The following is a 19238-nucleotide window of genomic DNA, read 5'->3' as shown; positions in this document are numbered from 1 at the left end:
AAGGAAACTAGTTAAAAGTAGGGCATACGCATAAAATGGAATACAATGCAGAAAAATGAGATAGAGAACAATTTCCAAACTATGAGTAATAAATAGGAATGTATAGTACCTACCACCATAGGTTAGGCAAAAATCAGACAGGCAGAGAAGGAAAATGCACCAATATATATGAACAGACATAGCTGAAAGTAAACAGAAGGAACTGGGGTAGAAAAAAATATCAACACAAGACAAACACAGACAGTACTGTGTGTGTCAGAAAGAAGCTGCTCAAAGACTGCCAGGGGCATGTCAGGGGGACAGAAAAGCCAAATATGGGCCAAAGCTGAGCATCAGCATAAATAATGGCATACTTGGTTATTACACTGAACGAGAAAATTACACCAAAACCTCTTAAAAGAGGAGTACTCCTCGTCACTGAAGTACATCCACAGTGACACTCAGAAACTCGCAACCACCTTAGTAATACATGATTCAGCCAAGAAATCATCATGGAACTCCAACACTGGGTGTAAAACCACTGACCTCGTGGTATTCCCGGCCTCAAGTATCACCCCCCAGATTACTTATCAATTAAAAAGGGGAAAGGGTAGATGTAACATCTTAGTTAAGACTTTTTGCGTCCCCATGGACAGAGGAGCCTGGTCGGCTGCAGTCCATGGGGAATCTCTAGGCAAGAATACTGGAGCGGGTTGCCATGCCCTCCTCCAAGGGATCTTCCCAACCCAGGGATTGAACCCAGGTCTCCCGCACTGCAGGCAGGTTCCTTACCGTCTGAGCCTCCAGGGAAGCCCTAGTTAAGTTAGCCAACTTCAAGTCTCCAATAATGGGGAGCACTGGTGCCAAGCACCACATGATACAAGGACATCACACCATATATGAAAAATTCCTGACAGCACTGCTTAGCCTGAATCCAATCATGAGGAGACAGTAAGGACGTCAACTTGAAGGACGTTGTACAAAATACTGCCCTGATCTCTTCAAAGTGGTCAATAATCATGAAGGACAGTGAGGGCTGTTCTGCATAAAAGGAGACTAAAGGGACATGATAATGAAATGTCCTCATTCTTAGGAGACACTGCCTGAAGTATTTATGGCTGAATTACAACTCCACAGCTTTATCTTAAATGATTCAGCAAAAACCAAATATGTGTGTGCCTGTGTTTGGGAGAGCAAGAAAAAGCAAACGGGACAATATATTGATAACTGTTAATCTAAGTGAAGAGGTGTACAGACAGGTGTATATTGTACCATCCTTACAATCTTTCTGTAGTCTGAAACATTTCAAAATAGAAACTTTGAGGAAATACTAGGGAAGTTTAGACTCGTACAGACAAATAAGAGGTTCCTAGCCTGTGAGAATATTGAGTGTTTTCATAAGCCGCATTTTATCTTTGGTAAGAGGTCACTCTTCTTTGCCATGGCAAAAGACAGACCATGACTTTATAATAATAAAATTCGACCTTTTCCAGCATTAATAGAGAGCATGTGAAGTCTACCAATTGTGACAGCACAGGAAATTACTGTCTAAATGAACTGTGTGTTACACGCACATTTCAGAACAGTCAGGCAGCTTCTTATAAGGAACCATATGGTAATCATCAGTGTGCCGTTTGCCTCCTGTTACTTGACTTTGAGGAACCATTTTGTAAAGATTATCTGGTGTCTAATTAAAAAGAAAGAAATCAGACTCGGGTATAAGATGCCTCTGATGTTTTTCTGAAAGTACTTTGAAAACTTATTTAAAAGGACTTCAAACTTGAGATTTTTTCATTCGTGTATTTATTCCACAATTAAAATAAATCATAATTCAAAGTCATAACATTTTTAAAAGGTAAAGGAGAATCTGTGTCACAGCTGTATTAATGAAACAGCCGCTGGTCTAAAGGGCAACACTAAACGGGTCTTCTCTGTTCCCATGGTGGAATAAGTACGTAACAACTACACATGAAATTCCACTGAAGATCTGAAACGATGCAAATAATCCTTTGACACAAACTGCCCAACGAACGGAGGCAGGCTGCAAATAATTTCTATTAACATTGAACTGCAAGACAGAAAAATCCCCAAGGTGGCTAACATTTTCATGTGCCTGGCCTGAGCTTCTATCTTCCTTCCTCAGTCACATCCTAATCCAGAAAGGCTGCCCCATCCCATGTTCAATATGCCACCATAAATCCCCAAGGACCTCAGCACAGATGGCCGCTAATGAGCCTGTGTGCGACCTCCATTCAGAAGCTCCAGGGAAATTAGGAGCCCAAATGCAGAGAGCAACATCATTTCTTTAAACAATAGTTTTAACTGCTGAATGAGCTCTGGCAGGCCATGTACATTTTCATAACAAACCAAAATATTGTCTTAATATCTTTCGGCTTTTCTTTAAGAATGTAAAGTGGGACATTCAAGTAAAAAACAAAAAAAAATTACAGAAATAATGAAAAATGAAAATTCAAAGGATTTATGCCAACAAGCAAACCAGTCCTCTGCAGCCTAACTCATTTGTTTCTGGGCTGGGACGCCATGTAGAGGGCGATCAGGCAGTAGACGGTTCCCCCCAGTGTCAGCGCCATGGTGGTCCGGTAAAGCATTTGGTCAGGCAGGCCTCGTTTCAGGTGGATGGGCACACCGTCAGATTTCTAGAGAGAGAGAATTATCAAGGACATAGTTGATAAGAAAAAGATTCTCACAATTTAGGCTAGCATAGAACAAAGGCCTCTACTTTATAATTAACCCACCAACCTGCTCCAGTGGAAAAAGCCCAAATCTACTAGAATGTGAACTAAAACACTCGGTATATTTTCTTACAAATGCAGCTGAAGTCTGTAAGACAAAATCATTCTCCAAAATGCAGTCTCAGAAATATGCATTCAGCAAATTCCAAATTTCTAAGGAATTTATCACATACTGCTTAATTACAAAAGGGGCACTGGTGACTTTTTTTTAAGGCAAAGGTAATCAGCAGCTAATTAAAGTCTTGTAAGCGTAAGAGATGCTCACATGTAATCTGACTTCTGATCATTAGTGGATGCAGTGTGAGCACACCAGGTCGGTCAATTAGTCGGTTCAAGGCCGTTTTGTTTTCAACTGCCCTCCTTCTATAAAACTGCTAAACCCCTATTTAACAACAAAACTCCATAAAATATTTAATCCACTGTTTTGCACAGTCGCAAAAATCCCTCCCCACCCCAACTCAAGACCCCAAATGCCCAAGTCTTACTTCTCAGATAAAAAAAGAATAAATTGAACAAAAGTTCTCAAGCTGGTCCTAAATCTGGACGTATTTTTGAGGAAAAGGAAGCTACCTTCCAGAGACAGAGTAACAGCTACTGCCACTCCCACAATGCCTGAAATACAGTCGAGTCTCTGACCTCTCCATTATCTGTATGTAGATTAAGATTAATAATATTTTAAAATCCAATCCTAGCTTCTCTCGGCTAATCAGCAAACCCAAAAGAGACTTCTCCACTTCTACCAACAGTTCGGTGAATTTTAGTGTCAAGCAAACAAAAAACAATAGAGAGAAAACACTGCCCAAAGTCACGGCAAGTGTCACCAAGCCAAAGGCATACCGGGAATCCACAACGCTGCCATGCGTTACACATGCCGGGAATCCACAACGCTGCCATGTGTTACACATACTGTTGCTCCCTCCATCCGGTGGGTGACCAACAGCTACACATGCCGTTTAAAAATCTGTACACCCGTAAATACTGAGCAGGAAATTGCTCATCCTCCCTTCTTTTATCAGTTTCTTTCTACACGAAGCTCTACCAGTTAATGGCTCAAACTAAAATACAGAGAATTTCATTTAAGGAAAAACAGGCGAGTGAGTAACAAATTAGACTAAGACTCAGTTTCAAAGGGTGTTTTAAGCTTAAACTATTCCTTTCACAGCCTTCACTGTTCTTAAGAGTGTCTTCTCTGACCTGGAAAAACTTCTGCAGCTCTGGAACTGTGTTTTTCCCAGCATAATCATATGCAATAGAACTGGAACTCAGTTTAGTTGGTGTGGCAAATATAATAGGCGGTGCTTCTGTGGAAACAACAGGTCTTAATCCCTGTAGGAAAAAAGGAAATTGGTCAAGTTTAAAGTGTATCTGGGCCTGTGAACAAACCTTTCCAGGAACAGGCTGTCTGGAGCAGGGCAGACAGTGATTCTACCACACAGAGAGAAGGAAAGTATCTCCATCTCCATGTCATATAGCATTTAAAGTCCTTAAACTTTGAACAGAACACCCTGGCCCACTTTCCCAGAGCAAATACAGTCAAGAACTCTCTTGTCTGTGAAGGTGGAGGAGGGGGATGGTAGGGAACCAAACCTCAATGAAGGCCCAATCTGGGCATACAGATATACCCACCCTGTCTGTCTTCTCATCCAACCAGTAAAACAGTTACAATCTGTATGAACTTTGAGTTAAATTTCAAAAGAAACCTCGCTGTTCCTTTTCTCCTCTGAGTGAGTAGGTGTACCAATATCTTGATCCCTGAAGTGGACTTCAGAAACTTTGCAGACACATAGTAAAGAAATATCTCAATTTGCAAGAGCTTGTAATGGGAAGAGAGCTATCTTTCAGGGCCAGGAAACAAAACAATTAGAGTAACTGAACTTTCTGGCATTAAATCCATAAGTTATAAAACATATCTCGGGGCTTCGCTGGTGATCCAGTGGTTAAGAAACTGCCTTGCAACACAAGGGGCACGGGTTCGATCCCTGGCCTGGGAAGATTCCACACGCCATGGAGCAACTAAGCCGGCGTACCACAACCGCTGAGCCTGCCCTAGGGCCCCAGAGACACAACTACTGAAGCCGTGTGCCTAGAGCCTGTGCTCCAGGAGAGAAGCCGTCGCAGCGAGCCCACTTGCTGCAACACTAGAGAAAGCCCACACAGCAAGAAAGGCCCAGCGTAGCCAAAAATAAATAAATAAATCTTTAAATACACACACACACACACACACACACACACACACACACACATAGAGAAATAAAACAGGAAACCTCAGTGTTCTCATGTGACGTGTTGATGGCAAATGCAGGGTGGACCGCGTGAAGCAGTGCGCGCCTGAGGTGGCGTCTGGTACACAGCAGTAGTCAATAAATGTAAGCTGAATGAGACGCTAGGAGGCAACCGCTCCCCCGGCCGCATGAATGGATAAAGGAGAACACACAGTCTCACTGCTAAAAGGAACCTGAGAGGGGAAGAGAAATGGAGCACCGGTGCATGCTGCGATATGGATAAACCTCACCAAACATACACCGGGGAGAAGCAATCAGTCACAAAAGGTCACAAAGTTTATGATCCCATTCATACGAAAGTCCTGAATAGGGATATTTACAGAAAGTAAGTTAGTGGTTACTTAGGGATGGGCTAAGGAAGAGGTGGGTGATGGCTGATACAGCTTTCTTTCTGGGGTGATAAAAGTGCTCTAAAATTAACATGGTGATGATTTCATGTTCTCTGTGAATACACTAAAACCATTTAATTGTACACTTTAAAATGATTGAATGTATGATATGTGGATTATATCTCAAGAAAACTGTTTTAAAAGGAAAGCGAAAGTGAAGTCACTCAGTCGTGTCCAACTCTTTGCGACCCCATGGACACCAGGCTCCTCCATCCATGGGATTTTCTAGGCAAGAGTACTGGAGTGGGTTGCCAGGAACCTAAGGGCAACTCTGGGTTTCTACCTGATGGAATAAACCTACAGTGGCAGATAAATGATTCTCCAAAATAACCTGCAGATGATATTAAGGAACTTAAGGGTCACATTAAGGAACTCCTTTTTTTAACCCTTTCATATTAAATTCTAACTCAGAAAAATAAAATCTTAAAGTTAGAAAGCAAAGTTCAAGTTCATCCATTTCACAGATGAAAAAGGAAAACTTTTGCTCATATTAACAGAGTTGTCAGACTTTTCTTAACCTCTTCAAAAAAAAATTCTAAGTTTATCTATAATTAACAAGAGACCTAAAAAATAAAATAAAATAAAAATAAAAATAAAGAGACCTAAAGATCACACTGTTACTTTCACCAGGCAAGCACTGGGATCAACAGAGCAACAGAAAGGTATTACGGTAAACTTGGCTTCTACTTCTTCTGACAGGATCCCATAAATGGGAACGATTCATGGCCTTTTTTCTGTCCTGTTTTCACTCATTTAACATATTTTACTGAGGACTTCCGTGGTGGCTCAGACGGTAAAGCGTCTGTCTACAATGCGGGAGACCCGGGTTTGATCCCTGGGTCGGGAAGATCACCTGGAGAAGGCAACGGCAACCCACTCCAGTACTCCTGCCTGGAAAATCCCATGGACGGAGGAGCCTGATAGGCTGCAGTCCATGTAAGAGTCGGACATGACTGAGCGACTTCACTTGACTTCACTTCACTGAAGACTTACTCTATAATGAAAATACATAATGAATAAGACACAATCTCTGCCGTTACGGATATTAATGTTATGGAATAATAAGCCAATTATCTACTAAGCTCATGTTATGTGCCCAGCATCATGTTAAGAATTTCATACGCATAATTCCACTTAATCCCGACAGCAATCTCAGTAAGGTGTTACCTTTCCCTTTTGACAGAGGAGAAAACTGCGTCAGAAAGGGTGACTTGCCTGAGAACACATAAAAAGACACAGATCTAGGGCTGCCCGGTGATTCGGTGGTCAAGAACCTGCCTGCCAGTGCAGGAGGCATGGGTTTGATCCCTGATCTGGGAAGATCCCTCATGCCTCGGAGCAACTAGCCCATGCCACAGCTACTGAAGCCCATGCTCCAGACCCCAGGAGCCGCGGCCGCTGAGGCCCACACCCCCTAGAGCCTGCGCTCCACAACAAGAGAAGCCCCCACAGTGAGAAGCCGGCACAGCCACCTGGAGAGTAGCCCACCCACCGCAGCTAGAGAAACGCCCGAGCAACAGTGAAGAGCCAGCCCAGCCAGAACAAGCAAATTTAAAAAAAAGACCCAAGTGTGGCCCTGGCACTCAAGTACTACCTGCCCATGCTACCTCCCGTCAACCACTGCTCAAAAACAACACTTACAGAGAAAGTCTGCTTGCTGTTAGTCTACATCTGGACTACAACACACTCAGAGACTCAGGAGTCAGAGACAGGGACAGGGGTTCCAACTACTGAGATAACAAGGCGATATAAAAGATCTCTCTTGAAGCTAGAGATTAGACATTCCCTTACCATTTTGTGAACTCTTTGTGTTTTCTCCTAATGATCACTTCCCCTCGAATTGCAAAAATTTAAAAACACTTCATACCAAGCAACTTCCAAAATGGCTTGAAATTAAATTCACGTTTTGATAAGACTAATGTGAGAGCACTTTTAGATAGGATTACACCTAATTTCTTTGTGTCTGCTCACCAGTAAAGTTATTCAAAACTACAGTAAAGTTTTTGAACAAGATCATCTGAAAACAGGAATATCAACCACCTAAACAGTTTTATATAATTCCATATTTCCATTTATAACATTGTAAAAATTTAGAATAAGTAAAGTCGCTCAGTCATGTCCGACTCTTTGCGACCCCATGGACTGTACCCTACCAGGCGTCTCCTTCCATGGGATTCTCCAGGCAAGAGTACTGGAGTGGGTTGCCATTTTCTTCTCCAGGGGATCTTCCCGACCCAGGGATCGAACCTGGATCTCCGGTATTCCAGGCAGACGCTTTAACCTCTGAGCCACCAGGGAAGCTTAGAATACTAAAAGTTTAGAATATTAAATATTTAAATCACCTATAATCCCATTATCTTATCTGATCAATTACTGTGAACTGTATATTCTCCTCCAATCTGTTTCATAAGCATAACCTTATGCTTTTAATCTTTATAGTCACAGTGCAAAACCCCACATTCTGCTTTTCTCACTTGTAATAAGCGTCTTTTCAGGTTCTTACACAATCTTTACAACTAAATTTACTCTTCACATCAACCCCATAAATTATTATCAGCCCAAATAACAGATGATTAAAAGCTTAGAAATGCTGTAGTTAGATGAGGTTCAAATCCACATGTTTATTAAACCATACTATCAATAATAAGCTGTCTTGGCCCCAAAGGTAAAAAGAACAGATATGGTGGTAAGTACTTCACCCTCAGTTCAGTTCAGTTCAGTTCAGTTCAGTTCAGTCACTCAATCGTGTCCGACTCTTTGCGACCCCATGAATCGCAGCACGCCAGGCCTCCCTGTCCATCACCAACTCCCGGAGTTCACTCAGACTCACGTCCATCGAGTTCATGATGCCATCCAGCCATCTCATCCTGGGTCGTCCCCTTCTCCTCCTGTCCCTAATCTCTCCCAGCATCAGTCTTTTCCAGTGAGTCAACCCTTCACATGAGGTGTCCAAAGTACTGGAGCTTCAGCTTCAGCATCACTCCTTCCAAAGAAATCCCAGGACTGATCTCCTTGCAGTCCAAGGGACCTTCAAGGGTCTTCTCCAACACCACAGTTCAAAAGCATCAATTCTTCGACGCTCAGCCTTCTTCACAGTCCAACTCTCACATCTATACATGACCACTGGAAAATCCATAGCCTTGACTAGACAGACGTTTGTTGGCAAAGTAACGTCTCTGCTTTTGAATACGCTGTCTAGGTTGGTCATAACTTTTCTTCCAAGGAGTAAGCGTCTTTTAATTTCATGGCTGCAGTCACCATCTGCAGTGATTTTGGAGCCCAAGAAAATAAAGTCTGACACTGTTTCTACTGTTTCCCCTTCCATTTTCCATGAAGCGATGGGACCAGATGCCATGATCTTCGTTTTCTGAATGTTGAGCTTTAAGCCAACTTTTTCACTCTCCTCTTTCACTTTCATCAAGAGGCTCTTTAGTTCCTCTTCACTTTCTGCCATAAGGGTGGTGTCATCTGTATATCTGAGGTTATTGATATTTCTCCCAGCAATCTTGATTCCAGCTTCTGTTTCTTCCAGCCCAGCGTTTCTCATGATGTACTCTGCATATAAGTTAAATAAGCAGGGTGACAATATACAGCCTTGACGTACTCCTTTTCCTATTTGGAACCAGTCTGTTGTTCCATGCCCAGTTCTAACTGTTGCTTCCTGACCTGCATACAGATTTCTCAAGAGGTAGGTCAGGTGGTCTGGTATTCCCATCTCTTTCAGAATTTTCCACAGTTTATTGTCATCCACACAGTCAAAGGCTTTGGCATAGTCAATAAAGCAGAAATAGATGTTTTTCTGGAACTCTCTTGCTTTTTCCATGATCCAGCGGATGTTGGCAATTTGATCTCTGGTTCCTCTGCCTTTTCTAAAACCAGCTTGAACATCAGGGAGTTCACAGTTCACATATTGCTGAAGTCTGGCTTGGAGAATTTTGAGCATAACTTTACTAGCATGTGAGATGAGTGCAATTGTGTGGTAGTTTGAGCATTCTTTGGCATTGCCTTTCTTTGGAATTGGAATGAAAACTGACCTTTTCCAGTCCTGTGGCCACTGCTGAGTTTTCCAAACTTGCTGGCATATTGAGTGCAGCACTTTCATAGCATCACCTTTCAGGATTTGAAACAGCTCAACTGGAATTCCATCACCTCCACTAGCTTTGTTTGTAGTGATGCTTTCCAAGGCCCACTTGACTTCACATTCCAAGATGTCTGGCTCTAGATTAGTGATCACACCATCATGATTATCTGGGTCATGAAGATCTTTTTTGCACAGTTCTTCTGTGTATTCTTGCCACCTCTTCTTAATATCTTCTGCTTCTGTTAGGTCCAGACCATTTCTGTCCTTTATCGAGCCCATCTTTGCATGAAATGTTCCCTTGGTATCTCTAATTTTCTTGAAGAGATCTCTAGTCTTTCCCAATCTGTTGTTTTCCTCTATTTCTCTGCATTGATCGCTGAAGAAGGCTTTCTTATCTCTTCTTGCTATTCTTTGGAATTCTGCATTCATATGCTTTTATCTTTCCTTTTCTCCTTTGCTTTTCACCTCTCTTCTTTTCACAGCTATTTGTAAGGCCTCCCCAGACAGCCATTTTGCTTTTTTGCATTTCTTTTCCATGGGGATGGTCTTGATCCCTGTCTCCTGTACAATGTCACGAATTTCATTCCATAGTTCATCAGGCACTCTATCTATCAAGATCTAGACCCTTAAATCTATTAATCACTTCCACTGTATAATCATAAGGGATTTGATTTAGGTCATACCTGAATGGTCTAGCAGTTTTCCCTACTTTCTTCAATTTGAGTCTGAATTTGGTAATAAGGAGTTCATGATCTGAGCCACAATCAGCTCCCGGTCTTGTTTTTGTTGACTGTATAGAGCTTCTCCATCTTTGTCTACCCATCATTAAACCCCCCCAACAACTGAAGGGCAGTCATGTGTCCAGTGTTTCAAGGCAGCTAGGCAAGACTAGCACTAGGGTTCTCAAGAGCAGACCAGGAAGCTGTATTTACAGGAAGGGATCTAGAGCAAATCCCTTCACCTATGTCTCTTCCAGGGCTATGGCTGCCCCAGCCTATAATTATGAGCCTCAAATATGCCCCTCATCTCAATAAATGACAATGCCATCCTTCCAGGTACGTGGGCCAAAAACCTTGAAATTGTTCTTCATACCATTCACTCACACGTTTGAAAATACTTTTGGTTCTGCACTCAAATTATATTTAGAATCTGACCACTTGTCATCTGTCTTCACCAATCCACATCCTGGTCCAAACTCCTAGATTTTTACAACAGCCTCCTAAGTGCTCACCCTGCTTCCATTCCATCTTTCCTGCCTTGCAGTCTACTCTTAACACGGCAATCAGTAATTGTGTTAAAACAGAGGCTGTCACTACCTAACTCAAACCCTCCCAAAGGCCTCCAATCCCCCTGAGCAAAGCTCAATGAACTTCAAAGGACATTCAGAACCCCATGAGACGCACCCCTCACCAGCCCCCACTTTACACCATCCTCGTTCTCCTCCCCAGAATTCTGGAAGAGCCCTTTACGCCTCCCAAGACCCAGGCATGTTCCCTCTGCCTAGAATGCCCTCTCCAGGTATTGACATGGTACGCACCCTCACCTCATGTCACCTTCTCAGTGAGACCTCCCCTCACCACTGTTTTTAAACACTGCATGTCCCGCTCCATACACTACTAGCCATCTCTCCCCTTCCCTGCCTTATTTTTCTCCATAGCACTATGACCATCTAACATACTCTCCCCCTCCCTATCACAATGGAAGCCCCACAAGGGCAGGATTTAGGCATAGTCTGTTCACTTTTCTTACTTCCCAAGACTTAGAAAAGCAACTGGCACAGAGCACATTTAGTAAATATTTGCTGAGTGTACTAATAAACTGAGGAAGCCTACCGTTTCAATGCTGTGTAGACTTGCAGGTTTCAGAACCAAAGTCATGAAAACCAGCATTTGATGGTAGAGCCTCCCACACATCCCAGAGCAACAAGCAAACAACTGAAAGCTGTTCTTAAAATAAGCGGACTGGAGACCAAGCAGAAATCACAGTATCAAATCTCTTAGCTATTTCCACAATCACTACCTCTAAAACTGATGAAGAGCCATCCACCTGTTAACCACGTTTCAGAGCTGAGTTCTTCCTAGTCTATTTTAGCTGCTCCAAGTTTTTACTTTTAAATTAAACGTATGACTTTTTTCACCTCAAAACTGATTGGCCCAAAGTTTCCCCTTTCTTTTTATCTTTTAGGTTTGAGGAGGAGGAAGAGGGTGGAGAAATAAGAGAAGTATTCCAAAAATGTTTTAATTTTTAAATGATAGAAACTTAGGAGTGCTTTCATTCTGATTTAGGACCACAAACAAGTTTCAACCTGCAGTGATCGAGTCCTTCATTTCTAACTGCCAGCTAGGTATCACCACCAATATTTCCTGGCTACTTCACACTCAAGAGTGTTCAAAATTCACCCAGCTGTTTCTCACAGAAACACCCCTGTTTCTGCGGAAAGCACCGCCATTCTTCCATTACCCAGTCATCCTGAAGTCCTCCTTCCTCATTTCGGAAATCTCCTTCAGCAGGTGCTAAGTACTCACCCTCCAGACCTCTGATTCTCCCTCTCCTCTTACTGAGAAGACCCCAAACTCTTCTATGAGTACAAGGCGTCCCTGGCCCTGGCCTCTCCCAGTCAGAGTATCTTTTCAAACACAGTTCCGATGATGATACACACGCCGTCATCATCAACCTGTCATGAAACTAAAGGGAAGACCCTTGTTTCAACCTCTGGACAAGACTCAACCACAACTTTCCGCATCCAGTTGCTTTGTAAATTCCTATTCATGTCTCACAAAAGTCCTTCCATCATGTTCTACCTCCATCCAGCACAGCCAAAGTGACCTACCCAATGGTTCCCTTGCAGCCCCAGTCTTCCCCTTCATTCTCGCAATTCCCTTAACCTAGAATATCCTACCATCTTAACGAGAAGAACTGCTGGATCATATGGTAAAACTATGCTTCACTGCTTTAGAAAATGCCAAACTGTATTCCAAAGAGGCTGTAGATTGTACATCCCCACCACAGTGTAGTAGGGTTCCAGTTTCTTCACATGCTCACATTCTGCTGTCTTTTGTCTTTTAAAGCAGGTATGAAGAGGTATCTCCTTGTGGTTTTGATTTTTATTTCCCTAATGACTTATGATGTTGAAGCATATCTTTCCAAACACTTCTTGGCCTCTATTTCTGACACAGGACACAGAGAAGTAGGGAAAATGCTTTTCACTCAACCACTGAAAAATACCCTCCCAATCACTTGCCATCAGGTTGACTTATAAATCTACCTGTACTTTTGTTAGAGAACTAGCTTTTCCATTATTAGGTTACTCAATGCATATTAGAGTATTCACTTTACATAATACTGAAAATTACAAACATCAACATTTTACATTTACAAAATTTCACACCTTAAGTGTTTCCAAGAAATAAAAAATTGAACTACTCCTAATAACCAAAGTCAAAATACTTGGTTTGGGGATATCAGTAACAATCACTCTGAAGTCTACAATTCATATAAAACCTGGACAATATTGTTTCTTTCAACATAACTTAAATCCTTAAGTAACTAAGAAGTTCAAATTCTCAAGAGAAACACCAATTCAAGTAATGCTAGAACTCTGAAGTCCTTATCTGTACCAAATGCATCTTGGGGTAATATCTGCTCAAAGTGCTAATTTAATTTCAGGATTGTCAGTTTTAGTTTAAATTTTCACCTTTTCTTACTAAGTAAGAGAGTCCTGCGGACAGCAAGGAAATCAAACCTGTCAATCCTAAAGGAAACCAACCCTGAATATTCTTCTCCTGAGGGCAGGAGAAGAGGGCGAGAGGATGAGATAGTTGGATGGCATAACTCAATGGACATGGGTTTAAGCAAACTCGGAGAGATAGTAAAAGACAGAGAAGCCTGGTGTGCTGCAGTTCATGAGGTCGCAAAGAGTCAGACACGACTTAGCGACTAAAAAACAACAACAACAAAAATCTAGATTATGCTAAAACTCTATTAAAAGAAATTCTACAACCAATGGAAAAGATCAACTGTGATATTTCATATAATGAAATTCTGTACTGCAATAAAAGGAATACACGTAACATGAATGAACCTCAAAAATACTGATAAGAGGCTTATACAAAACAGTACTGTGTGGTTCCATTTATATGAAATTCAAAAACAGGCAAAACTATATCTAGTGATATAAAAAAGAATAGGAAGATGGACATGGACTGACAGGGCAAGCACAAAAAGGAACTTTCTAGGAGTGATGTACTGTTACATAGTTTGCAAGTGTGGGTTACACAGTGTGTTTGTCAAAACTCAAATTGTAACATTTTAAGATCCATGTGCTGAAAAATACACATCTCTATAGTAGAAGAGTATTTGCTTTACAGCAGAAGCCAATATGAATAGAAATGGTTATTTCTTATAATCTGCAAAGCCAGTCACTGTTGTCAATTCCTTCTAATCCTCAATTGTTTTTTTGATAAATTTTCCTCCTCCACTCTCCTTTCTCTTGAGAGTCCCTTGGACTGCAAGGAGATCCAACCAGTCCATTCTAAAGAAGATCAGTCCTGGGTGTTCTTTGGAAGGACTGATGCTAAAGCTGAAACTCCAATGCTTTGGCCACCTCATGTGAAGAGTTGACTCATTGGAAAAGACTCTGATGCTGGGAGGGATTGGGGGCAGGAGGAGAAGGGGATGACAGAGGATGAGATGGCTGGATGGCATCACTGACTCGATGGACGTTGAGTCTGAGTGAACTCCGGGAGTTGGTGATGGACAGGGAGGCCTGGTGTGCTGCGATTCATGGGGTCGCAAAGAGTCGGACGCGACTGAACTGAACTGAACTCTCCTTTCATGTTTCTGCAATCTGATCAAAACTCCATCATTCTTTCCCAATGTGGTCCCTGGACGATCTTCTCCCACCACAGCTTCTACTACCACCTATGGGCTGAAGACACCTAGATCTATTAAACTTCATAATCATAAACCCAGCTGCAACCAGACAAGACATATTACCATGAGCTCAATCTGGACCCTTACTCCCCAACCCCACACCCCAAAGAAACTTGCCCTTTTTCTTGCCCTCCTTATCCTGTGGTGGTTTAGTCGCTAATTGGTGTCCGACTCTTGCATTGCACGGACTGCAGGCCGCCTGGCTACTCTGTCTGTGGAATTTTCCAGGCAAGAATACTGGAGCGGGTTGCCATTTCGTTCTCCGGGGGATCTTCCTGACCCAGGGATCCAACCAGGGCCTGCTACACTGCAGACAGATTCTTTAGGTCTGAGCCACCAGGGAAGCCCCATTAACAGCATATCTATTCTCAGACTGAAATCATTCTTAAACATCTCCCCCTTGAGCAGTTGCAGTGCTTCACAGAATGAGGAGGAGGTTAACAATGGAGCATTCTTTACATCCCACCTAGGGCCCTTACTATTCCATCCAGTTCTCCAACTGCATATCTCATCACCCCTTTCCTACCTACTCTGAGGATGAGGAATGAAAATGTCAGACCTAGTTTCCAGACAACAGCTTATCCAGTAACAGCAACCTGCCAACGATTGCTGGTCACCTGACACACACTTCATTTAATCTGTATTACCGCTGCTCTAGAGAAAACCGAGCTCACGATAATGAAAGCAGCTAAACCAAGATCAGAGCCTAAATTAAGAATCTGGGACTCTAAAAGCCCTTCACCTCTACACTATAAGCTGGAGACTGATCCTTCAATTCGCTCAGGCAAAATCTGAGCGAACTCGCAATGCTTTCCAAACCATTCAAAAGCAACCCTCAACCACTTTATAGCTGGGGAAATGTCAGCTCTTTGCACGTTAACTACGAAGACTCACCCAAACATTTGAATTAACTCATTAAGTCTCCTAATTCTGATCACACAGCCCCTCCTGTCCTTATGGCTTCCGTTGTTGCCGTCACCCCAGCTCCCAAATCTGGTGAATGGACGAAACTGTTTTAGGCTGCAGCAGGAGAGTGACAATGGAGCATGAGGCGCCTGAAAGGCTGGTTCTCCTCTCAAAGGGCAGGGCCAAACTTCGGACTCTGGCGGGTCCCATTCTGGCCCCACGAGCCACTCCCACGACCCATAAGCAACGACCTCGGGAGTCACCTTGACTCCTAGAGTGCCAGGCACAGCTTCCACACCAGACACCAGCTAGCCAGGGGAGCAGCTACAGAATTAGGAGCTCCATGGCTGCAGCAAGTGGGTGAGAAGAGATGAGGGGCTAAGAAAACCGGAGAGCGGGCAGAAGCCTCGCCTGGCTCGGGTGCCGAGACTGCCAGGAGCACCATGAGACCCGGGCCGCTACTTCTGTCCGAACCCGCGCAGCACTACCCTTACCTGAGGGCTATAGGCGTCGGAAGCCCATGCTCCAGCCAACTTCTGCGTGAAGCCACTGAACTTATAATACATGACGCCCCGTGTGGACTTCCCGCAGCCACTGCCCGCGCGACTGCCCCAGAGAAGGACCCCGCCTTCCCGGGTGTGGGCCCAAGTCTCAGCCTAAGGACCCTGCGTCAAAAGGTGGGCTGCCCGGGAACCGCCTAACTTAAAGCATGCCCTCTTAAGCCACGTAAGGGAACAAAAAGCCGTGTTCTCAGGGCCAAAAAGGCAAAACCCAGCTCTACGGCGGAAAGCCGCTGTTGCACGGTGTGCAGAAAATATAAGCGTCCTTCTTTCCCTCACGTTTAAACAGATTCGGGCAGTGCCAGGACACCCTAAGAACTGCGCAAGCGCCCCGCAGATCTAGCCGGAGGCTGAGGGACTTGTCATGGTTGAGGGGGCGGGCTCGGGGCGGGGAGTGGGGCGGGGCCTAGGGCTGCAGGGGCGGGGCGGGAAGAGCACCCTCCTTCCCTCCCCGAGAGCCCCTGCTTCCGGGCAGCCTCCTGGTAGTTTTTTGAAAGCTTCTCCACCTTTACCAATCTTAACTCCTCCCCTACCTAGGTCACCTTGTGAAGCGTCTGGCTCTCGGTTGGCCCGTAGCTAGGCTTCTCTGGCAATCTAGGAGCAGTATGGAACAAATAAAAATTGGAAACACCTCCTCTCCTGCAAGCTGTTGGGGTTTCACCCCAATAATATCAATGTATAAAGATAGTCTCCTGAGCTTTATGTAGAGGAAATACATCTACATTTCCTATGAACTTAAGGCGCAAGCACATAAATTTTGCATAGTTCTCAGAACTGATTTTTACTCTTGCCTAAGCTTTATGGGAACTGATTATTCATCCTTTTCGTGGGCTCTGCCCTTGGAGATAAATGAGGTGGGGAGTGGAGGGGAGGTGGCCCAAATATTTGAAAACTCTGGAGTTTGAGCCTGAAAGAACAGGACTACCCCTTTCAGTTCTGGTAGTATCCACTTCAGTTTTAAAATGTCTCTGGAATCTCCACTACATGCAATGTACTGTATAAAAGGAGTATACAGTTCATAGTTTCCTGTCTCCTGGAATAAAACAAAGCCTGTCTTTGCTTTATCATCTAACCAGAGGTTTTCACAAGTGTGTTATAAGTGCATTTATATGGCGTTCATGAAAGCATGTGGCAAACTGATGGGTAATACTAACCTGTATATAGCATTTTCCATAAATAAACTCATTTAATCTACAACAATCCTATGAGATATAGGTGCTATTATTGTTAGGGGAAGCACACTGACTGAAGCCACCCACCCTGGCCTGGCACCATAGTAACCATTTGCATGAGTTGTTTTAGGACAGGAAGTCCTGGTAAGGAACACGGAACTAATAAGCCACCACCAACTGGAAGAGTTCAGGAAAGGTCGAAAGGAGACACTGCGCGTGTCCGGCCACTTGCCAGAATCCTTCTCTCTGGCATCCGTCTTGGCTGAACAAGGCGTGCACCACCAGGAAGGATTCTGAGTCAGAATGACTGGCTAAAGACAACCCAGAAACTAGACTGCGAGCCACGTGGCAGAGCTGTTCTCCTGGGTTCCCTTACCCTTCTGCTCTCTACCAGGGTGCCATTTCCCAATAAAATCTCTTGCTTTGTCAGCACATGTGTCTCCTCGGACAATTCATTTCCAAGTGTTAGACAAGAGTCCAATTTCGGGCCCTGGAAGGGGTCCCCCTTCCTGCAACATTATCATCTCCATCTTACTAGACAGGAAAATGAAGCCCAGAAAAGTAACTTGCCCGGGTCAGCTATTAGTGGGTGGCAGAGTCAATCATCTGGCTCAAGAATCTGTACTCAGGCACCGTGTGTGCTCAGTTGCTCAGTCATGTCCAGCTCTTTGCAACCTCATGGACTGTAGCCCACCAGGCCCCTCTGCCCATGGGATTTCCTAGGCAAGAATGCCAGAGCAGGTTGCCATTTCCCTCTCCAGGGGATCTTCCCGATCCAGGAATCGAACCAGCATCTTCTGCATTGTCAGGCAGATTCTTTACCACTGAGACACCTGGGCAGCCATTCTTAAGCACTACATAACAGATAAAGTAGGGGGCATTCCTAGTGGCTCAGTAGTAAAGAACCTGCCTGCAATTCAGGAGATGCAGGAGACTCATGTTTGATCCATGGATTAGGAAGATTCCCTGGACAACGGCATGGCAACCCACTCCAGTATTCTTGCCTTTCAAAGAATCCCATGGACAAAGGGGCCTGACAGGCTTACAGTCCATGGGGTCACAGAGAGTTAGATGCAACTGAACACACACACATACAATAAATAAGTAGATATAACTCCACGCTGAGAAGAGGCAGATGCAGGGTGAATACTCCAGAGCTAGGATGTACACTAGCGTCCCAACTTTAGCAGGTGTAAGCCCAAGAGCCCCAAGTGTTCAGCATAGAATATTCATGTGATCAACTAGTCCAAAGTCAACTACTTTTATGAAGCAGCATTGTGATATAACAGAAAGAACACGTGATTTGATTTTGAGTCACAGTTTCTTTAAGGCTGAGTGATTGCAACTAGTTATTTACATTTTCTGAGCCTCTTTCTCTTCTATAGAGTAGGAATCATCATCATTAGAATATCTTCCCTCACTAGTGTTCTGAGAATCAACAGTTACACACGTTACGTTGCTGATCTTACCTTTGAGTTACTTTTCCATGGTTCTTGGCTACATATAAGAATTCTGCACCACCAGGATTTCATCAGGAAGCCCAGCGGCATCTCCCTATCCAAATTTCCCCAAAATATAAGGATTGGTACAGAATAGACTAAATCAGACAGCTTCAGATATACTGGACTGCACCTAATGGGAGTTCTTGGCTTAATTCTTACTTATGATTTTACTAATACTGCTAGCTAGGTTACTTGTATTTTACCTGTTTTACAAAACTGATGTTTCTTACATTATCAAATGTATGACTGAGCCTCTGATAAAGTGATAGTATATAAAAAATTAAAATTAAGAAAAGAATCTCAGTTAATTTTTCTTATTTAAGTTAATTTAGTAAATGCTGGAGTCACTCATACAGCAAAAGGAGAATGAGCTTGTTAGCTAATACTGGGTGGAAAGAAAGGTCTTTCATAGAGTTTAGACTGAGAAGAGAAATTTAATGATTTGGGACAGCTCCCTAGCTCTAACCTAACTGTCTTTTAGACATATTTTGGAAGAAAAAGGTAGAGAACATCCCCCAGCTTTTAGCAGCACTAAGGTGTACCAGCTTCTTGAAGTATAAAGGTGCCTGTCAACACTGATTATTTTCTTAAAGTTCCTGCCATCTGATTTTAGATTCTGCAAGACATAAATTAAGACTCCTGAAAATGTTACAACAGCCGGGCTGTTCAGTGGGAGATAAAA

At 43.4% G+C, this 19238-nt stretch overlaps 1 protein-coding gene across 1 annotated transcript; it reads right to left on the bottom strand.

Annotated features, from left to right (window-relative positions):
• Positions 1–1824: 1824 nt before the first annotated feature.
• On the bottom strand, positions 1825–16266 carry COX7A2L (cytochrome c oxidase subunit 7A2 like). Its single transcript, XM_069583482.1, has 3 exons — positions 15817–16266; positions 3927–4058; positions 1825–2636 (listed from the first exon to the last, which is right to left on the bottom strand). Exons 1-3 carry the CDS (start codon positions 15886–15888, stop codon positions 2496–2498), a joined length of 345 nt encoding a protein of 114 aa, XP_069439583.1. The 5' UTR covers positions 15889–16266; the 3' UTR covers positions 1825–2495.
• Between the last annotated feature and the right edge of the window lie 2972 nt (positions 16267–19238).

This window comes from Ovis canadensis, chromosome 3 (assembly GCF_042477335.2).
Source record: "Ovis canadensis isolate MfBH-ARS-UI-01 breed Bighorn chromosome 3, ARS-UI_OviCan_v2, whole genome shotgun sequence".
NCBI lineage: Eukaryota > Metazoa > Chordata > Mammalia > Artiodactyla > Bovidae > Ovis > Ovis canadensis.
Note: the sequence above shows the minus strand (reverse complement) of the source record. Positions and strands in the feature narration are given on the sequence as shown.